This window comes from Garra rufa, chromosome 25 (assembly GCF_049309525.1).
Source record: "Garra rufa chromosome 25, GarRuf1.0, whole genome shotgun sequence".
Classification (NCBI taxonomy): Eukaryota; Metazoa; Chordata; class Actinopteri; order Cypriniformes; family Cyprinidae; genus Garra; species Garra rufa.
Window position 1 is genome coordinate 27,524,952 of NC_133385.1, and position 23,079 is coordinate 27,548,030.

Genomic DNA, 23,079 nt, shown 5'->3' on the forward strand with positions numbered 1-23,079 from the left:
TCGCTTAACTCATACTCCACTGAGAGATGGCATGAGACGCTGACAAAACAGCGGTGAAACGGCCATAGAAACAGCTCAGGTCTATCGCGTTTGTGTACCATAGATTTATAAATTCAGTTTACCAAAATGTTCTTACTCTAATCTTAACGTTACGTTAACGTTAACTTATCCGTGTTTCTTTCCGGACACGAGCGAACGCCTTTTATTTTAACGCCTCTCCTAGTCTTTCTGGAATTAACGTTATATACCTTACGATTATTATCCATGTTGATTAATATCAGTTTTGTTTGGTACATATTTAACTAACGTTATAAACGTAAATCCAGGAGAGTCCTAATTATTTGTTATGTCGTATTGAGGCGTCGGTATCGAGCCCTTCCAAGGACAGCAAGTAAAATTGGTTTAAGTTACCATTATTTATCAAAACTCGTGAAATACGTTTCTAGTCTGTGAGATGCAAATTTAAATAATTTGGCTTTTAATAATACACTCTCAGTTAAAAAAAAGTATAGTTCTCTGTTAGTTCGTTAAGTGTACATTTTGGTACCTTTTAGCTTTTGTACCTTAGGGTAACTTACTGTTCCAGTGACAGTATTGTACCTTTTTCTGGAAGTGTATAAGTACTAACTTATTCTGTATTTTTCTAAATTAAAGCAATGTTTTTATACTGATGAATGTCCATTGAAAAAAAGAGATTTTATTGTTGCTGTTAAAACCTCAAGCTCACACAGACTATATGCATTTTTTTCCTTTTAGAAAATAAGGTGGATTTAACAAATTTGTACACAAGATGGAGGTGGTAACAGTAACACTAGTACCAGTGCCAGCAGAAGCCTATCAACAAACTTCAACTACAGAAATGTAAGTATAACACTGAGTTTTGTGTATTATATTTGTCCTATGTTTAGCGGTTAACTGTATTGATTTTTTTAATGCCTGATGCCAATATTTTAAAAAGCAGGGTGGCCAGTCAGCACACACAAGGAAAGTTGGGAGAGTTAGAGTTAGTTTCATCAAAATTATTTTAAATTGTGTTCCGAAGATGAAGTCTTACTGGTTTGGAATGACATGAAGGTGAATAATTAATGACCAAACTAAACTTTTTGGCTGAATTAATGCTATAAGAAAGAAAATTTGAAAGACTAATAAGGTATCTTTAATTCTTTTTCTGTTACCGGCTTGAAAACTTCGGGCAAAAACAAGAGATTCTCCCATTTTTAAACTGTCACCGATAGCAATGTAGTAGTAGTAGATTGCTGAAGTCAGTAGATTTTACTCAGTCAAAATACATTTATTACATTTAATATTTTGGCTTTTATCATTATGTTAATAAATATTGAAATTAATTAAAATATTAACAAAATTACAAATTTGAGCCAGGGAAGATAAGAGAGATGAACATCCTCAGGGGTCAGTGATATCACAGATTCTAAATCAGTTATTGGGTTAAAATGAATGTTGAATGTCGATTTAAATAAACAGTATGCTATAATGATAATTTACAGTTAAAACAAATTTGTAGAAACATTGTAATTTTCTAAATCTTCAGGTAAACAAATATTTGTGCATTCAATCTTAGAAATATTTGTATATTACTAAAGGGAAATGGCAATGAAAGAATATTAAAATGTCTGATTTGATTGTTTTGAAGTATTTTTAGTTAATTTAAATGATTAACTTTATCTTTTTGTAAATTTTCAGTTGTGTGATGAAGCTGACATTCATCGCCTGCAGTTTAAGCCGGCACTTCAGGGATGGCTTTACCAGTATTGTGCCCAAGGTGCTTCAGCTTGTTCAAAGAAATGCTCCGTTGGACAAAGTCTACAAGAAGCAAGAGAAAAGATGCTTGCAGAAGATCTAGGTATTTACATAAACATAGTGGTTTTGTGATTATCTATTTATTGATTATCTATTAAGCTTTTTTAAATGATATTTATAAATGATATTTAAATGTTTTTTCTTTGTGTGAAAAAAAATCTTCATGCCTTAAAATTGCTCGAATGTAACTCTACACCTTGATTGGTTACAAGGTAGTTTATGGCAAAATGTTCACATCATTTGTCTTAAAACATTTAAAACAGCACATTGCATTGTTTTACTGATAGATTTTTGATGTTTTCTTTTCTTCTCAGTGTGATGCTGATACTCCATACCCAACCTTACAGTTGGCAGAAACTGACTGGAAAATGGCTTTCTCCAAGAGGGTACAACTTTTCAAAGTGGATGGTGTGGAGTTGTGCAAGGAACTAGGAGTTGAAGAAAGGATCACTACAATGCACAGCCTTCAGTGCTTACTATTGTTTTCAACTTGGCTTGTCCACCCTACATGAAGAATTCACTGACTTTCTGGCAGCATGCCATAGCAAAGATAACTGAGGTGGGTGGCAAGCCCCTTCCAATATCTATCACCCGAATAATTAATATCCTGTGTTAAAAATGCCAAATATACTGATACACAAGGGTGAAGATTTCAACATTCAGTGTTTCAAAAGTGATTTAAATCCAATACATTTTAAATGTCAACAGTGTATATATATAATGTGGCAAGTTTTTTTAATACCAGTGTCGTATAATTCACAGTTCCATGCATACGCAGTAAAAGTTGACTTTGAATGAAGTGTTATAAAACCAGGGCAAGAGATGGACTTTCAGGCCCTTGCCGTGTACTCTGCTTATGATAAATAAGTAGTTTGTGATCCTCAAGAATGTTTAAAAAGTTCCAATTAGTACTGTGTATTAGTGTAGTACTGCGTTTGGTAAAAATGGGTTTGTGATAAAAAGAATTTACGCATATAAAGTTACAATTAATGAAATGTGTACTGTTGGAAAAGTTGTTTTTGATTCTTAATGTTTAAAACATTTTTTAGAAAATGTAGAATGCAGTAGAAAATTTTACTTAATGGGATGTATTGATTATGAAAATTTTAATATTAAGCTTAATATTCTTGATATTTGCAATTTTATAAAATGTTTTTAAAAAGTTAGAAATAGTATAAACAATTGTTTTTGGAAAAAAGAATTGCTCAATATTTGCATCCTTTTAAGACACATTGAGGTAGAGCTTATTTTGTGATGAAATGTTAGGGTATAATCAATTAATGAAATGTGTACTGTTGGAAAAATGTTTTGCTTTATAAGAACAGTTTTGAGTATGAAATTATTATTATTATTTTTTTTTTTAAGTAAAATTTTGCAATATGCATCCTGTTATGACATTGTGATAGAGCTTAAAACATTCATCCTGTGAAAAATGTGAGAATGTAATGCTTTGAATGTTTAATAAATGTGATAAACAGCATCCTGGCCTTTTTAATGTGTTGTATGTAGTACAGATTTGCCACCATAAGGTACAAAAGGCTTGTCACTGGGGCAGTACCCTTAAAAAAGACAAATTTGTACCTTTTTTAAAAGTACATTATGGTACCATAGCACTAAATGGTACAATTTAGTCTGCAAAGGTACATATTTGCCTTTGTAAGGTACATACTGCAAGGGTACAGATATGTACCCATGTGAAAGGGTACAACGGGTGTACCCTTGAGGGTACTGCCCCAGTGACAAGCCTTTGTACCCCTGAAGGTACAAATTTTGCACATTTTTTCTGACAGTGTAAGTGTGTGAGAAGAAGGATTGAGCGGAAGAACAGCAGGCTGTTTGTGATGCCCCAGGGCCAGCGAGGACCCTGGTTAGGAGGCCACAACCCTTTTATAATGCCGTTTAACCCACGTTGCAGGTTCCTCCACTGCGTTTCCCAGCGAATAAATTAGCAAGCTAGTCAATAAAAGCTCTTAATTAAAACACATCCCCTTATTTTTTTATAGAGCCGTTCCTGTAGTTATAATAAAAACAGCTCTTTTTAAAAATAACCTCAGCATGCGAATATTGTAAAATAAATTCAAGCTGCAGAATTGTTTGCACTTGCTGTACTTACAGTGATAGTACTGGTAATATGTGACCCTGGACCACGAAACCAGTCATTAAGGGTCAACTTTGTGAAATTGAGATTTATATATCACCAGAAAGCTGAATAAATAAGATATAGGCTAACTATTTGAAAAACTCGAATCTGAGGGAAATCCAAATCCAAATATTGAGAAAATCGCTTTTAAAGTTAATGAAGTTCTTAGCAATATTACTAGTCAATTAAATTTTAATATATTTACGGTAGGAAATTGACTAAATATCTTTATGGAACATGATCTTGGCATGAAAGAAAAATCGATCATTACGAGCCATACAATGTATTGTTGGCTATTGCTACAAATATACCCGTGCTACTTACGACTGGTTTTGTGGTCCAGGGTCACATATAAGGTAAGTACATGGGGTAGGGTTAGGTTCAGGGTTAACACCTAATTATTACCTAGTTATTGTAATTACTATAAGTTGTACATCGATGTACATGAGTAACAGGACTGTAAAATAAAGTGGGATCCAACATCTTATGAGCTTTAATGTACAGTTCATAAGAAATATTTCAGATTATGTACTATTATAAACCAATGTGAACTACTTTGTACATCTCACATTGTGCTGAAGAACAACACCAAGTGCTACTTTCATTAAAGTGAAAAATAAACAAATACTAAGATATTATGCAATTCATTTGTTTTATGTTCAGTTTACGCTCAAATGTTTCCAAGTTAAAACATTTGTATTAAATAAGAAAAACTTAAAATAGAAGCAATTTCTTCAGTGGTCTCAGACTTGAAAAAAAATGAGAGACTCTCTTGACCGCATATATATTCAAAACAGTCTGGTAAACAATATTTCAAAGCAATGAAAGAACTCAAAGGTTGTGCGGTATTAAATATTTTATTAAACTTGTCCATTTCTTAAATTAAACTTAAGTGCTTCAATGCATTAACAAAGGGCGAAAAATGTGTAGAATGCATCTTCACTGTGTATAAATTACAGTATAAAAAAAAAGCAAACAAGCAAAGATTCATAACGACAACAACAACAGAAATGATTAAAAATCATAACATGTCAGCTACAGGAAGAAACCTTCCACTTTATGCATAGAAACAAACTGGAAAAAGAAAACCAACGGATGAGGTAACTCGTCATTTACTCTAAATTAAGCGAGCGCTTCTGTTTATTCTCCATCATTGCTCAACATTTTTTTTATTTACAAAACAACAATTACAGTCCAACTCAAACTTAACAATTAAACTAACCAGAAAATTCTTCAATCCAAAAACTGTTGAAAGTTTAGAAAGAGATCTGCTCTTTTGTGAAACACAAGATCATTATGAATGTGTCCAAAGGTAAAATCCTGTAAACATTGTATTGCTTATAAATACAAGTCAGTTTGATTTCAGTGTGCGTTAATATAAATGTTAACATACAGTTACTGGATAATTACTAGGAATGCCTCACTACTGATTGACGGCTTGGATGAAGGTCTGAATACCGGCATCGTTCGTACCCTAAACCCCTCCGGCACAGCTTTGCACTGTAGAGTGTACATTTCGACTTCAATGTCAATGTGTGTAATGTGCTCTTCTAAATGACTGCACTGCGCTCGTCCGTTCACTCCTCCTGCTTCTTGAGGAAGAACTGAAGTGCGGCGTCCCACTGGTCTCTGGGGAAGCGGTTGGAGAGCTCGCAGTAGTCCAGAGGAGCCAAGCCCTTCTCTGATGAGGGAAAGATCAGAGCTTTAGAACTGACACAGGAAGTAAAGCATTAAATCAATTGCAGAGAGAAAAGTCCTTTCGTGAGCAATAAAGAGGTTTATTTTTAACTAATGCACTTCAGAAGGGAATATGTGGATTTCTGGATCCATCTGACAATCGTAAACATTTCTAATCCTACTTAAAATGTATAATATGTCTATTTAACCCTTGTGCTGTTCTGAAAATCCTTTATCGAATTTGGTGTTCCCTTATAAAAACTTGCTTGTAAATCTCTCAATATGCTATATTATCACCAAATCTTAGATTCAATTTTTTTGTCGACTTTACAATTTGTTTTTGGAACTGGTTGATCGTAAAACATTATTTGTGGATAATTTGTGACCCTGCACCACAAAACCAGTCTTAAGTAGCACGGGTATATTTGCAGCAATAGCCAAAAATACATTGTATGGGTCAAAATGATCAATTTTGCTATCGAATATAGATTCTATAAAGCTATTTTGTAAATTTCCTACTGTAAATATTTCAAAATGTAATTTTTGATTAGTAATATCCATTACCAAGAACTTCATTTGGACAACTTTAAAGGCGATTTTCTCAGCATTTTGATTTTTCTGCACCCTCCGATTACAGATTTTCAAACAGTTGTATCTCGGCCAAATATTGTCCGAAAAGCATGCATCAATAGAAGACTCATTATACCGTTTAGCACAATTCAAAAACCACTTCAAGTGAGTGTAAAAACGTTTTTGCGAATTAAGGGATTTTTTATTCAGTGATGGAAACATACACTACCAGTCAAAAGTTTTTGAACAGTAAAATATTTAGTGTTTTTTAAAGAAGTCTCTTCTGTTTACCGAGCCTGCATTTATTTGATCCAAAGTACATCAAAATCAGTGAAATTTTAAAATATGTGACCCTGGACCACAAAACCAGTCATAAGGTTAAATTTGACAAAACTGAGATATATATGTCATATGAAAGCTCAATAAATAAGCTTTCCATTGATGTATGGGTCAAAATGATCAATTTTGCTATCGAATATGGATTCTATAAAGCTATTTTGTAAATTTCCTACTGTAAATATATCAAAACGTAATTTTTGATTAGTAATATCCATTCCTAAGAACTTCATTTTCTCAGTATTTAGATTTTTCTGCACCCTCAGATTCCAGATTTTCAAATAGTTGCATCTCAGTCAAATACTGTCCTATCCCAACAAACCGTGCATCAATAGATGCTTATGACTGGTCACATTTAAAAACATAAGCTCACATCAATAGCCGGGTTTCCATCCAAAGTTGTAAATTTAACTTGTGCGGAGAACTGGTATATTGAATTAAACATTTCACTTTCTGATAAACTGGCACTAAATATCACTAAACAGGGTGATGGAAACATACACTACCAGTCAAATTTTTAGTGTTTTTTTAAAGAATTCTTTTCTACTCACCAAGCCTGCATTTGTTTGATCCAAAGTACAGCAAAATTAGTAAAATGTTGAAATATTTGTATTATACCTATTAATAGGTCTCATTGATCTGAATGTATGTACCTCAGTTTTTTAGAGAAAAAAAAAAAAAGCATTATTTGTGGATAGTTTTGGCAATATTCATTTAAAAAACTGCATAGGCTCACATCAATAGCTGGGTTTCCATCCAAAGTTGCAAATTTAACTTATGCGCAAAATTGGAATATTGCATAAAACATTTGTGAATAAGCACCGTTTCCAGGAGTCACTTCCAGATAAACTGGCACTAAATATTACTAAGAAAAATAGGCTACTGAATATAATAATTTTCATACATAATTGATTATTTGCACCTCAATTACACAGAAATACTTTCACAACAGACTTTGCTCAGGCATTTCAGAATGACCATAACATTTCAGATGCAAACATACACCACCAGTCAAAAGTTTCTGAACAGTAAGATTTTTAATGTTTTTTAAAGAAGTCTCTTCTGCTCACCAAGCCTGCATTTATTTGATCCTAAGTAAAGCAAAGGCAGTACAATTTTGAAATATTTGTACTATTTAAAAGAACATATATTTTAAAATGTAATTTATTCCAAATAAACCGATTTCAAAGCTGAATTTTTAGCAGCATTACTCCAGTCACTTGATCTTTCGGAAATCACTTTAATATTTTAATTTGTTGCTCAAAAATCATTTACTATTTTTATTATTATTATTATTATTATTATTATTATTATTATGTTGAAAACAGCAGAGTAGAATTTTTTCAGGTTTCTTTTCAAGTTTAGAAGAACAGCATTTATCTGAAATAGAAATCTTTTGTAACATTATAAATGTCTTTATCATCACTTTTGGTCAATTTAAAGCATCCTTGCTAAATAAAAGTATTAATTTCTATAATTTCTTCCCCCCCCCAAAAATGAAAATATACTGACTCCAAGCTTTTGAATGGTATAGTGCATAATGTTACAAAAGCTTTTTATTTCAGATAAATGCTGATCTTTGGATCTTTTTATTTAGGAAATATTAATAATAATAATAATTTAAAAAAAATGTTTCTTGAACAGAAAATAAGCATATTTGAATGATTTCTGAAGGATCATGTGACACTGAAGATTTAACTTTGGTCACAGAAATAAATTACAATAATATTTTAAAATATATTCAAATAGAAAACAGTTATTTTAAAAAGTAAAAATATTTCAAAATTATATTGTTTTTGCTCTACTTTGAACGAAATAAATGCAGGCTTGGTGAGCAGAAGAGACTTAAAAAACATTAAAAATCTTACTGTTCAAAAACTTTTGACTGGTAGTGTAGCTAATGAGGCCTACAATAAATCAGTTTCAAAACTAAATAAAAAAATAAAGTTGATAAGATTTTCATTTTGGTAATACTATAGTAAAAAAAAAAAAAAAAAAACTTTTTAAGCCAGTCATTTTTGATCAGAAAAAACACAAGTGGGACAAGGTAGAGAAAAAAATCCTAAAAAGAACAAAAATAATCCTTTTTTTTGGGACGTTGTTATACCCTGTATGAGCAAAGTTTGTAAGTTTTATCTCCAGGTAAAAAATGACTGGAAAACGACATGAGTTGTACATTTTATACAAATCAAATTACCATGATAAATTGATCCAACAAAGCAAATAGTCTTGTTTTTCTCAAACAAGCAAATATAGAACTTACCTGGATGTGAAGCTTTACTGTCCGACTGGTTCTCATTGGTGGCACAGTCCTAGGTTACACAAAGTGAACACATTTCATTATTTATTTGATTTGGTGATGTTTTTGGTGCTAAAAATTCTTCTATCCCAGCTAAAAATGCTCAAACAACTATAAGTAAGCCATTTGTATTTATTAAATGTTAAGTTTGGTTATCCTAGTGGCATAGGAATTATGCCCTTCGGATTCAACTGAATTTTGGACCAAATGGATTTGTTAGTGTCAGTGTCTTTCCATAGTTTGAAGAAGTTGCTGATTCCCTGTCCATGTTAGAGTTGGAGCTAATCTCTGTGTAAGTAATGACAGCAGTGCTGTGGTGTGGAGAGCGCTGTCAGGAACAAGATGAAGGGAGATGGTGTTTACAGGAGGCTCAAGTAGTGGCAGGTAAATCCACTCAAACAGACAGAGGAAACCATCCATCTGAGCAAAGGAAGCTGCTTCGTTTAGTGGGGGGCGCTAGCAACATAAAGGTCATGGGTTCGATTCCCAGGGAACAGACCAATAACTTGCATTTGGTTTAAAGAATTAATTTACAATGTCAGCTGTCAAATTTTTACTAAAGATGCAATGCATCATTTAAGTTTGAAAATTGGGCATAATTTGTTTCCAATTTATAATTGTTCTAAAATATGCTAAATGATAGCTGGAAAAGTATTTTAACTTTAAATGTAAAATTATACACTTGCCTTTAAATTTTCTAAACACACATTGAATTTTATTGAATAATTTATCGCAAACATTTTTGCACCGGTTGCTTGAGTAAATCTGTTGAAGGGATAGTTCACCCAAAAATTTAATTTTGTTATCATTTACTCACCCTCATGTTGTTACAAACCTGTGTGAGTTTCTTTCTTATGTTGATCATACATTTTAAAGGATGCTGGTAATCAAACAGTTGATGGTCTCCATTGACTTGCATAGCATTTCTTTCCCTACTATAGAAGTTAATTGGGGCTAACAACTGTTTGGTTCTTCAAAATATCTTCCTTTGTGTTCAACGTAAGAAAGAAACTTGTTTGCGTTTGGAACGTCATGAGGGTGAGTGAATATATGTGACTCAATCAACTTCTGGGCCAAATCCTGACTGATAGCAACCCATTCTTTCATAATCACTTCTTGGAGTTTGTAAGAATTAGTGGGTTTTTGCTTGTCCACCCGCCTCTTGAGGATTGACCACAAGTTCTCAATGGGATTAAGATCTGGGGAGTTTCCAGGCCATGGACCCAAAATTTCAACGTTTTGGTCCCCGAGCCACTTATTTATCACTTTTGCCTTATGGCACGGTGCTCCATCGTGCTGGAAAATGCATTGTTCTTCACCAAACTGTTGTTGGATTGTTGGAAGAAGTTGCTGTTGGAGGGTGTTTTGGTACCATTCTTTATTCGTGGCTGTGTTTTTGGGCAAAATTGTGAGTGAGCCCACTCCCTTGGATGAGAAGCAACCCCACGCATGAATGGTCTCAGGATGCTTTACTGTTGGCATGACACAGGACTGATGGTAGCGCTCACCTTTTCTTCTCCGGACAAGCCTTTTTCCAGATGCCCCAAACAATCGGAAAGAGGCTTCATCGGAGAATATGACTTTGTCCCAGTCCTCAGCAGTCCATTCGCCATACTTTTTGCAGAAGATCAATCTGTCCCTGATGTTTTTTTTGGAGAGAAGTGGCTTCTTTGCTGCCCTTCTTGACACCAGGCCATCTTCCAAAAGTCTTGGCCTCACTGTGTGTGCAGATGCGCTCACACCTGCCTGCTGCCATTCCTGAGCAAGCTCTGCACTGGTGGCACTCCGATCCCGCAGCTGAATCCTCTTTAGGAGACCATCCTGGCGCTTGCTGGACTTTCTTGGATGCCCTGAAGCCTTCTTAACAAGAATTGAACCTCTTTCCTTGAAGTTCTTGATGATCCAATCTTAGTAGCCACAATATCCTTGCCTGTGAAGCCATTTTTATGCAACGCAATGATGGCTGCACGCGTTTCTTTGCAGGTCACCATGGTTAACAATGGAAGAACAATGATTTCAAGCATCACCCTCCTTTTAACATGTCAAGTCTGCCAGTCTAACCCAATCAGCCTGACATAATGATCTCCAGCCTTGTGCTCGTCAACATTCTCACCTGAGTTAACAAGACGATTACTGAAATGATCTCAGCAGGTCCTTTAATGACAGCAATGAAATGCAGTGGGAAGTTTTTTTCGGGATTAAGTTAATTTTCATGGCAAAGAAGGACTATGCAATTCATCTGATCACTCTTCATAACATTCTGGAGTATATGCAAACTGCTATTATAAAAACTTAAGCAGCAACTTTTCCAATTTCCAATATTTATGTAATTCTCAAAACTTTTGGCCTCGACTGTATTTGGTAAATGTGTTTCCAGTGACTTTCAGTTGTTTTGCAGCTGCAAATCGCTGTCAGTGTCAAATTTGAAATATAAAATTCAGACATGTTTGTAAAACATGCTCACGGCGTTGCTGTTTTTGTTGTTGGTATTGTTTTTTGTTGTTGTTGTTTTTTCTGCGTTGTATGTTTTTGCACTCTTAAAAAAAAAAGAAAAAAAGCAGTGTTTGAATCCCAAGTGTTACCAAATTTATTTGGTAAATGTGTTTACATTGACTTCCAGTTGTTTTGCACACTTGATAAATATATGAGCACTGAAGTACTGAGTTTTTGAAAAAGCTGATAAAACATCTAATGGGTGATTTTAACTGTTAAAATTTGAATATCACCAAACAGTTTTTTACGTAAGAAGCATCTGAATGGCAAGTGTTGTTTGGTAAATGTGTTTCCAACGACTTCCAGTAGTTTGCAGGTGCAAATCGCTGTAAAATCGAACAGCTGGAATACAGTTTGTGGACAGATTCATGAAACTAAATCTAAGTTGCATGCGAGTAATGGTGTGAAGGCCGAACGATTTACCTGTATGAAGGTGGCTAACAGCACACAGCTCATTTCCTGTTGCAGGATGACCTTGTTCGGCAGGTTATTGTAGCAGGCGCAGATGAGTGAGGGGAAGAGCACTTTGATGAGTCGCGGGTGGCTGAAATACTGGAACGGCAGCTGACACAGTTTCTGCAACACGCTGGGCTGGCGGCCAGACTGCACAATCACCTGGAACACACACAGTGACAGCGTGCACACACACATAACCAGTGAGGCCAAAGCCACAGTCAGCTGTAAATCAACCCGCCCCTCTGCCCGTCCCACGCGTAAATCTGCCACTAAAACAACACACAAACAGCCATTAAGAGGAGAAATAGAGGGCAGTGCCTCCCAGCGCACAATTACACTCCATAAAACACAGACAGAGATGCCTCATCCACTTCTGCTGAGCATGTACGCTGAACACACACAGGTTCAGATTCGCCCCATGGGAGGACACACACAAGCTCTGTTCCAAAAACTAGTGAGCTGCCTTGCTACCCAGCATTGAAATGGACACCTCATGAGAGACCAATTTGGATTGTTTTATGTAGGTGGTAACTCGTGCTAAACAAATTGCGCACAGGAGACTCAAATTGCAACTGATTTCAACTTAGCGTTTTTTTAGTGTTAGCATGTTGCTATGCTAACAGATCCATACTTTGACAAGTTAAATAAATACGGATAAAAATAGTCCAATTGAACTGGCACAGAACTATTTTCATCATAACTGTTTTATCTTAAATTTCATAAATGTGAGTATTTTTTTCTTGCCTCAGCCATTTTGGATTTATTTTTTCACTGAGCTTTTATCCATAAAGCATAGAGACAGAACCTCATAAGTGACCAATTTAGAGTGTATTATATAGGTAGTAACACAAGAGACTCCATTCAAAAGCATGCCTAAAACCACAGCCTGTAGCATCACTTTCGTCTGGGTCACGGCACCAATATAATCCCCTTTGGTTCTATTTCCTTGCTCGTTTAGAGTGGGATTCGAACCAGCATTTCTGGCATGGGAGATGGGTGCACTAAGAAGGACCCTAAATACCATGGCCTCTAACATCTGTCGCTGGTGGCTCTTGAGATCTTGGGAGGTTGGTGCACTAACAAAGACGCTAAATACCGCTGTGCCTCTAGTGCCTATGCAACAGATGAAAGCATGGGAGTGAGGTTTACCTGCACAGCATTAACTAGCTGGCCCCCCTAAACCCCAATTTCATCTGGGTCACGGCACCAATATAATCCCTTTTGGTTCTACTCCCCTCGCTCGCTCAGAGTGGGATTTGAACTGGCATTTGCGGCATGGGCGGTGGGTGCAATAACAAGGACGAAGACTCACCTCTTGAGATCATAGGAATGAGGTTTGCCTGCACAGCACTTACTAGATGGTCTCTGTTACACTCACCCCCCTAAACATCACTCCTACCCGGGTCACGGCACCATTGTAACCCCTCCTGTTCTACTCTGCTCACTCGATCCAAGCAGGAATAGCTGGCCTCCGTTACACTCACCTTCCTAACACTCAATCCCATCCGGGTCAGGGCACCAATGTAACCCCTCCGGTTCTATTTACTCTGAGTGGGATTCAAACTAGCATTTCTAGAATGGGTGATGGGTACCTTAACAGGGATGTTATATAGACGGTTTCAACGGCAACAACATAAACAAACGTTACTGCGCATGCGCGCTTTTGTGGCCCAAACTTAACTTCCGGTAGACATCCAAATAGAATCAATAACAACAGCTAAATCCTTCTAGAGTAGATTATTTTTTTAATAACAAGCGAAATATGTTGGCTGCGTAAATTAGACTGATTTATTAAAAATGCAAACTCATCCTCTGCCAGCAGGAGGTGCTTTAAGCACGAGAAACGAGGTTTCCCCGGTAATGGCTATAGACAAAGCAGCTCTTAATTTAAAAACGCTGCCTTATGCAGGATGAAATGAAAATGACATTTTCTAAAGACGGTCTTTCTTCAGAAATACAGTGATATAAAAACACCCACGCCTGGGTTTGATTTTTAAACGTGTATTACGTTTATTCAACGGAGTCTATTAACAGATTAATGAATTAGTCTATTATTTCCAATTGGAAAATCAGTTGGTTTTTATATCGTGGCAGGTTGCCACAAATAAATAAATGTTTGGGAAACACATACCACAGCACAATAACCTGAGACCAACTTCATTACTCATTATTAGCTGTGTTTGTAGCCCGCGACACGAACCAGACAGATAAATACAGACCGGAAGTCAACTTAGGTCCAGGCGCGTGCGCCCGATGAAACCGTCTATACAGCAGCCTCTAGCATGTCGCTAGTGTGCCTCTTGAAATCAGGGGAGTGAGGTTTACTTGCACAGTGCTTACTAGCTGGCCTCCGTTACACTCATCTCCCTAAACCTAATTCCTATCCGGGTCACAGCACCCCCTTCTGGTTCTACTCCCCTTGATTGCTCGCTTTGAGCGGGATTTGAACTGGCATTTCCGGCATGGATGCTAAACAAGAATGCCAAATACATCAGCTTCTAGTGCCTGTCGCTACAGCACAAAGTATACTTTGGTTTTTAAGCGTATGCAATGGTCCACCACCCGATTTTTGTAACTGCACATGTGCATTGAGTTTATTTTTGCACCAATAAGTTGTTCCACAAGGTGGCAACACTGGCCTGGGTCATGTTTCAATGTAGAAAACAAAACTAAACAGACAGAACAACTACAACAAAGCATTGGCAAGCACTAGTGCGAGGGAGGTTATAAGAGAGCCGCATGTATAGTTTAAAAAAGTTAAAAAAAAAATTTAATTGATCATAACTTGTGGAGAAAAATTGCGTAGACATGGGACTAAAGATGAAGCTTTCTATAGCGCATGCTATAAAATGGAGTATACTTTCAAAGGCTACACATTCGACTGGATGTATACTCTAGCGTATGTGCACAGAAACTTAGTATACTTTGGGCTTAATGTGCCTTTTGAGATCAGGGGAGTGAGGTTTACCTGCACAACACTTACTAGCTGACCTCTGTTACATTGTTATGCAAACAGCTCTAACAAAGTCAAAAAAAAAACAAAAAAAAAGCATTCAAATATTGGTTGAAATTGTCAGTTTTAAAATATGCAATTTTAATTGATAGCAGTAAGTATTCACTGAAATATATTTGTAACCAAGAATTTTTCTGCCTTGCCTGCCATACGGGATTTATTTCCACTGAGTTTATAACACTGCTTTGCATATGCATAGAATCTACCGGGAAGAAAGTATTTGGAAGTTTACCTTTGAGTTGCGACCATAAAACTTTGGTCATCTACGAAGGCTGTAGCAAATCACTGTTTAACAAAATGACAGGGAAATTGACAAATGTTGGTCGTTCATTGAGGTCCCTGTCAGTGCAACTTCTCGCCACAACCTTTAAGAACCATCTATTTTATATTAAGATCTATAACATGCTGAAATGCATGTTTGTGGGTCAGGTTTTGGAATTGAACCTTGTGCGAAACATGCAAACAAGACCGGTCCCACTTTAATAAATGAAGTAATACCCGTAATGGAGTTCGTACCAGGCATATGGCCCCCCTCCGCCTTCCCATTTTTCACTGCCTTCAATCACACCATCAAATCCGGCCCACCCCTTAGAATTAAAACCAAATCACCTCAGGCCTGGACTGATTAAACACAGTGCCTGGGATGGGAAAAAAACGGAGCATAGCCCCTAAATACTACAAGCTTCCGACACCAAGGGTTTGGGAGCCTGGGAAGGCCCTTGACTCCCGGGAAGAGAACCAGAGAGTTGGGAGGTCACCACAGTAAATCCTGGCTAGAGGGATTTGGGGGGAGAAAGATGAAGAGAAGGAGGGGGTGTTAAACAGCCCCTATTACAGGTACACGCATCCGTCTATTGCTGCTCTGCCCCAAATGCAAACCATAAGGGAGGGGTGACATTCCCCAGGAAAAGGGTGACATAAATTACCAGGATTTACAAGATTTTAAAAATACTCTTAACAATACTCTTTCCATGGCATTCTCTGCTTTAATAATACCCCTCAAGGGTTTAAGAGCATGACAAACAAAGCGATAACTCACTACTTTTATCATTTAAAGGGTAAAGCGGCCTTAAAACATAGTTCTACAGCAGTGTTCAAAGGCTTTAGGTCCATGTCACTCTGTATTAGGAACTGTTTAAAGATGCCTGGCTGAAACGACTAAAACAAACCACCGTGGAGCCCTTTAATGGTACTCAGTCTAGTCCATGATCGTCCGGCATCTGTCGACCAAACACCATGATTCAGAAGCTTTTTGCAGGGTTGAAATTAATGCTCTTGCTCTGCTACTATGGAACAAATGGTGTAAAACATCTGGTTGTTTTCAGCGTAGGAGCTGCGTAGTGTCAGAACAGTGGGCGAGATGAAGGAAGGTCTTTTTTCGGCCAAACGCGGAGAGTACAGAATCAATCTCTCACATCAGTTCTGGACAAGACTAGGGAGTGGTAGAGATACTGGTGTATTTCTAATCATTCATGAGAACGTTAAAAATTACAGTGCTGCAGACACAGCGGATACCCGTTTACCTCATGATCCCTTGGGACCTTCAGTGGGTATTCAGAACTTTGACTAATTACTTGTCATACAACAAGCTGACAACATGCTAGGTAATGGAAATTAAATGTGCAGATTTTTTTTCAAACAGGCTGTTCCATATGAATAATGTTGGGTAGGACTTGATTGTATTTATCGAGAATTGACTGGATAGGGAAAACTGGACAGAATTCACAGTCAATGAAAAATTACTACTACAAAACACTGCTGGCACCTGTTGGTTGAAACTTATGAGGTCTTGGTTGACGTCAGCTAAAATGACGTTTCAGTGGTCATGCATGTTTTTACTGAGCCAACAATATTGTTGGAATTTCTTTCAAAAGCTGATGAATGATAAAAACATTGACAGAATCAGAATCCATTCTGCCTTAAAGAAGCATTTAAAGTGACAGACAACTGCAGCACATGCTTATAATAAACAGAACATTATTTTGCCTTGGTGTGGATGGTAATAGTTTTTGTTATTTTATATTTACCATTCTTTAAAGAGAACCCCGGGTATTTAGATATGTATGGCTTAATATAATTTAAATGATGTCTATTACTGAAACCATGGGCGTAAATTTCATTTAACAGTAGGGGGGGACAATAAATATAAAATTTCTCATGAGCAATTTTTGAAGGGGACGCAAAATAATACAGTCAAATTGTACTTATAAAGATAGACAACAATAAAAACAAAAACAAAAAAAGGTTTACAATTTTATTTATAGTGAGGTTTGTTCGGACGTAACACAGTGCTCATTTAGTAAATGCACAGCTAAATGAAACGCCACACGCTCGCGACGAGCGGGTCTCGAACCCGGGTCTCCGGCACGGGAGGCGGACGCGCTAACAAAAGGGCTAAACGCTGGACCTACTAATAACGCTCGATAGTTTATCTCTTGACATCAGGGAAGTGAGGTATACCTGCAACATTCTAATTGTGGCCGTTAATGTTAAGTTAACATTATGCCAAGTCGTCACAAATAAAACAATGCATGGGAAACTGCTTTGGCGTCTTGCATTGCATTATGCAACAAGCTATGGTAAACAAGCTAACGTTAACTAGATAAGTAATGTTTTAATTGCTAATATAGCAGATTCATGGAAAATTACATCGGTAATCAGCATTTTTGCCGCAACTAATTTATAAATGAGTCTGCATCAACTACATTAAAGAGAATCGCTTTATTTAAAGTTAATGAAATACCCTATTTACTGGAGTTCAGCATTACTGGAGTTCAGCATTAATTGAGCCGCAGCCACACACCTGACTCGTGTGTGTAAAGCAGGCAGTGGGCCAAACCACTGTAAGGAAGGGGAGGGGGAACTCAACTGTTTCTAAATGCATTTTTTGGGGGGGTTTTCTACTTACACGAGTAGGTATACATACATATATTTTTCACAATAGAGAGTGCGATTTTTTTTTTATAATTTTTTTAGAGGGGGGGACAACCCTCGGATGGGGGGGGACATGTCCCCCCCGTCCCCCCCGGGATTTACGCCCATGACTGAAACACATAGTAGAAAACCCATCAAAGATTTACTTTATTTAAAAAATCCACATTGTTTTATACATATTTTGATCTATGGGGGCGCCTTTCTTTCGATGATGTCAAATGGTTGCACTTAGCGAGCTACTGGCGTTACTTCTTGCTATTTTTATGCAACACAACTCAGAAAATAAAATACTGATACGATGCCACATTGTGCAGTTTTTGGTTGTAATTAGTTTTTTTTAGTCGAAGGGTTTCAGTGCGGTTTTCACTCAATATCCGGGGGCCTTTAGACTCCTTGTTGAGAAAAAACGATGGTACTGCATTTCGTAAATTATGTCTATTACTGAAATATGTAGTAAAAATCCCATGAAAGATGTACTTTTAAAAAAAATCCACATCGTTTTATACATATGTTGGACTATGGGGGGCGCCATTGTTTCGATGATTTTAAATGATTGCACTCGGTGGCTACTGGCGCTACCTGTTGCTATTTTTACCGCAACACAACTCGGAAAATAAAATACTAATACGATGCCACATTGTGCGGCTTTTGATTGTAATTTTCAGTCAAAGAGTTTCAGCGTGGTTTTCCACTCAACATCCGGGGGTGTTTAGACTCCTTGTAGAGAAAAAATTATGGTACTGCATTTCGTAAATGACGTCTATTACTTAAATATGTAGTAGAAAACCCATGAAAGATTTTCGTTTTTTAAGAAATCCACATTGTGTTATACATATGTTGGACTATGGGTGGTGATAGAATGGTCAAATGGTTGCACTCGGTGAGCTACTGGTGCTACCTGTTGCTACTTTTAACACAACTCTGAAAATAAGATACTGATACAATGCCGCATTGTGTGGCTTTTGATTGTATTTTTCAGTCAAAGTGTTTCAACGTAGATTTCCACTCGATATCCGGGGGTGTTTAGACTCCTTGTAGAGAAAAAAACAATGGTACTGCATTTCGTAAATGATGTCTATTACTTAAATATGTAGTAGAAAACCCATGAAAGATTATGTATTAAAAAATCCACATTGTTTTATACATATGTGGGACTATGGGGGCGCCATTGTTTCGATGATGTCAAATGGTTGCACTTGGTGAGCTACTGGTGCTACATGTTGCTATTTGTAACACAACTTGGAAAATAAAATACTGATACAAAACCATGTTGTGGGGCTTTTGATTGTAATTTTCAGTCTAAGAGGTTCAGCGCAGAATTCACTCGAAATCTGGGGGCGTTTAGACTCCTTGTAGAGGAAAATCGGTGGTACGGCATTTCATAAATGATGTCTATTACTTAAATATGCAGTAGAAAACCCATGAAACATTTACGTTATTTAAAAATCCACATTGTTTTATACATATTTTGGACTATGAGGGCGCCATTGTTTTGATGATGTCAGATGGTTGCACTCGGTGATCTACTGGCCCTACCTGTTACTATTTTTGCCGTAGCACAACTAGCACAACATACTGATACAATACCACAATATGCAGCTTTTGGTTGTAATTTTCTGTAGAAGAGTTTCAGCATGGATTTCACTCGATATCTGGAAGCATTTAGACTCCTTGTGGAGAAAAATCGATGGTACGGCATTTGTATATGGCATATGTAGTAAAAAAACCATGAAAGATTTATGTTATTAAAAAAATCCACATTGTTTTATTCATATGTGGGACTATGTGGGGAACGCCATTATTTTGATGATGTCAAATGGTTGCACTCGGGGCGCTACTGGTGCTACCTGCTCATATTTTTAACACAACTCAGAAAATAAAATACTGATACAATGCCACATTTGTGGCGCTTTTGATTGTATTTTTCAGTCAAAGAGTTTCAGCGCAGAATTCGAACTGGAAATCTGGGGGCGTTTAGACACCTTGTAGAGAAAAATCGGTGTTACAGCATTTTGTAAATGACGTCTATTTCTGAAATAGAAAAGCAGTAGAAAACCCATGAGAGATTTACATAGTTAAAAAAAAAATCCACATTGTTTTATACATATTTTGGACTATGGGGAAACCATTGCTTTGATGATGTCAAATGGTTGCACTCGGTGAGCTACTGGCGCTACCTATTGCTATTTTTACCGCAACAAAATACTGATATGATATTGTACGGCTTTTCATCGTAATTTTCAAATGAGGTATTTCAGCGTGGATTTCACTCGATATCTAGGAGCATTTAGACTCCTTGTGGAGAAAAACAAACAAACAATGGTACGGCATTTGGTTTAAGTCTACGCTTATATCCTTCACCACCTGTAAGCTCTTTCAGTAGCTGTGGTCATCGTATCAGTACTTTTTTTTCCGAATTGTGTTGGGGTAAAAATAGCAACAGGTTGCACCAGTATCTCATAGTTTTTTTTTACATCATCAAAATAATAGCACCCCCATTGTCCAAAATGTGTATAAAACGATGTGGATTTAAAAAAAAATATGTTTCTACTACATATTTCTGTAAAATACATAATTTAATTTATGTTATATTATTAGCTAGATTTTCACCATTTTATGTTTGCACGAAAAGCATCTTCATCAGCGTTCTGTCAGCTTTCTCAGTACTAAAATTTCGGACAAACACTTAAACGGCTTTGCCTATTGCCAATATTTTGATTTGCCTTTTTAAAATTGGTTTAGTTTTGATAGCTATCTGTGCGTTTGTGAAAGCATTCTTTCCCAATGTGAGAAAGCACGAGTTTGCGTCCATCTGTGGGGGTTGCAGTTTTGTGGACATTCCGGCCACAAATCACGCAGCCATCTCATAATCCTTCAGCACGCGGTGCTTCATCTTCACACACCTAAACAATGAGCCCCCCTCAAGTGTCTGCGGAGGGGAGACGTACAGCTCTGAGAGCGCAGAGGTTACCTACCGCCCCAACCCTAAGCGAACTCACCCGCCTCCCTCTGGCCGAGAGAAATGACCCTGCCCCTAGGAAGCCCCAAACTTGGATTAGGACCTCGGCCAAGTCCTCCTGTACCAGCGTCTGCAGAGGTATCCATTCAGTCATTGACATCATAAAAGCAACGGCAGGCGTTTGAACTTGCGATTCCTCCCCCGCTTTAACACAGATGGCCATAAAGAAAGGAAGAGACAAGGCCTGGTGTCTAGTGTTGGTCTTAAGTAGAGAGCACTGGAGTTTGCCACGCTTTTACGGGCGGTCCGTTACATAACTCCCAGCCTGTCGACTGAAAACAAAGGGAGCGTAAAGTTAACGCAGTGAAACGCAAACATGCACACTCTGAGCGGCTCAAGGTGAAGAGGAAGGAGACCTGTGGGCCAGGGGTTTATTCTTTGATGGAGACTTGATAAGACGGCAGAGGAGAGACGAATGGCGACAGTAAAATGGATGGCCGGTGGGATGATACTGAGCCACGTGATTTAAAAAAAAACAACAACCCTTATTAGGACTGTTAAAAGAGCTGGTGGTTGGTGCAAAAAGTTGTTTTCAATCCTGTATCGGACATCTCCTACGTGAAACGTGTATTAAGACTATATCCAGGAAACGAAATGATTACTGCATTGATTATTTCTTTTAATAATGGAAATAAATTAAGGTTATTGGAAGTTGGCCATTGAGAAGTATTACAAAGTTGACCGTCATTAAATTTAATTTGCATGAGGAGGGATGTTAATCTCTAAAGGAAGAATAAACTTCTTAAATCAGGGGTTTTCAAACTTTTTGAAGCTCCCAAATATAATTATGCCTTTTAAGGAAGATGTATGTTTTAATGTATAAAGATCCATTAATACTGTGTGTGTAAAATATTGCTATTGAGTTGACCCAAGAGAAACTAAAGCATGCATGTCTATATAAAAATAAAAAATAAAGTAATAAAATGCTTATAATTCATTAAAATAGAATACAAAATATATCTGAATGAATGTCAAATTAGGTATATTTATACACATTCTTATGAATTTTATTTAGAATGTATAATAAAAATATATTATAATATTATTTATAATTTATTATTTTTTAAGTTTTATTAAAAAAAAATACACCATTTTCTTCAATAGATGAGCAGTTCACTCTATTTCATGTGGCTTCACAAATGCCTATATTAAATAATTAAAAATAAAATAATAATAATAAAGAATACTCTTTTTTATTCTATTAATTAAAATAGAATACAAAAGATATCAGAATGAATGTCAAATTAGGTATATCAAAATTATAAAAATTATTACTTTATTTATAACATTTGTTATTATTATTATTAATTCATATTATTATTATTATTATTATAATACTAATATAATTTATTATTCATCATTTATTATTATAATTATAATTATTTACATCTATATTTTTTCATTTGACATTTTTTACACCACTTTTTTACCAAACAATGGATGTGCAATTCACAATATTTTTTATGTTGCTTCATAAATGCCTATATTAAATAATTAAAAATACAAATAGTAATAAAAAAATAACAACAACAAATAATAATAAAAAATAATACTCTTTTTTTCTATTAATTGAAACAGAATAGAAAACATATTAAAATGAATACCAAATTTGGTATGTTTAAACAATCTTATTTAAATTATTAGTTTTATTTAGTGTTTATTTAGAAAATTATTGTTTATTAATAGTATTACATTATAATTTATTATATATTTTTTAGAGTTTATTTTATTTATTTTTAGACCACTTTCTTCAAACAATGGATGAGCAGTTTACTCTTTTATTTTGTGTTGCTTCATAAAAGCCTATACTGAATAATTGTTAATAATAATATTAATTAAAAAATAACAAAAATAATACTCTTTTGTATTCTATTAATTAAAATATAATACAAAACATATCAGAATGAATGCCAAATTAGATATATTTATATTATTAATTTATTTTTTATTAATTCAATTATTATTTATTATTCTGACTTTATTATTGATTTTTTTTTATTTAGTTGTAACTTTTTTCAAACAATGGATACTGCTTCACTCTATTATTTTATGTTGCGTCATAAATGCCTATATTGAATAATTAAAAAAAATAATAATAAGACAAAAATAATACAAAAATACAATAATAATTAACTAAAATAGAATACAAAAGATATCAGAATGAAAGTCAAATTAGGTATATTTAAAGGCCTACATTTTAAATTATTACTTTTTATTTACTTTATTGATATCTTTTATTATTATTATTATTATTATAGTAATTTATAATTTTTATAATTTATTTTATAATTTTTTATTTAATTTATTATTTTAACACTTTCTTC

The 23,079-nt window shown here is 35.7% G+C and overlaps 1 protein-coding gene and 1 long non-coding RNA gene across 5 annotated transcripts in view; one reads left to right on the forward strand and one right to left on the reverse strand.

Annotated features, from left to right (window-relative positions):
* Window positions 1–607: 607 nt before the first annotated feature.
* LOC141301096 (uncharacterized) lies at window positions 608–2,930 on the forward strand. Its single transcript, XR_012342104.1, has 3 exons — window positions 608–861; window positions 1,702–1,861; window positions 2,133–2,930. It is a non-coding gene; the product is annotated as an uncharacterized lncRNA (long non-coding RNA).
* Window positions 2,931–4,806: 1,876 nt separating this feature from the next.
* Window positions 4,807–23,079, reverse strand: part of scaper (S-phase cyclin A-associated protein in the ER) — a 194,357-nt gene continuing 176,084 nt past the window's right edge. For all 4 annotated transcript variants that reach the window (XM_073832328.1, XM_073832330.1, XM_073832329.1 and 1 more), the window contains 3 exons: window positions 11,757–11,948; window positions 8,805–8,853; window positions 4,807–5,639 (listed from right to left, as the gene is read on the reverse strand). In XM_073832328.1, coding sequence (XP_073688429.1) covers window positions 5,536–5,639; window positions 8,805–8,853; window positions 11,757–11,948 — 345 coding nt within the window. In that variant the 3' untranslated portion in view covers window positions 4,807–5,535. The remainder of the gene's footprint in view (window positions 5,640–8,804; window positions 8,854–11,756; window positions 11,949–23,079) is intronic.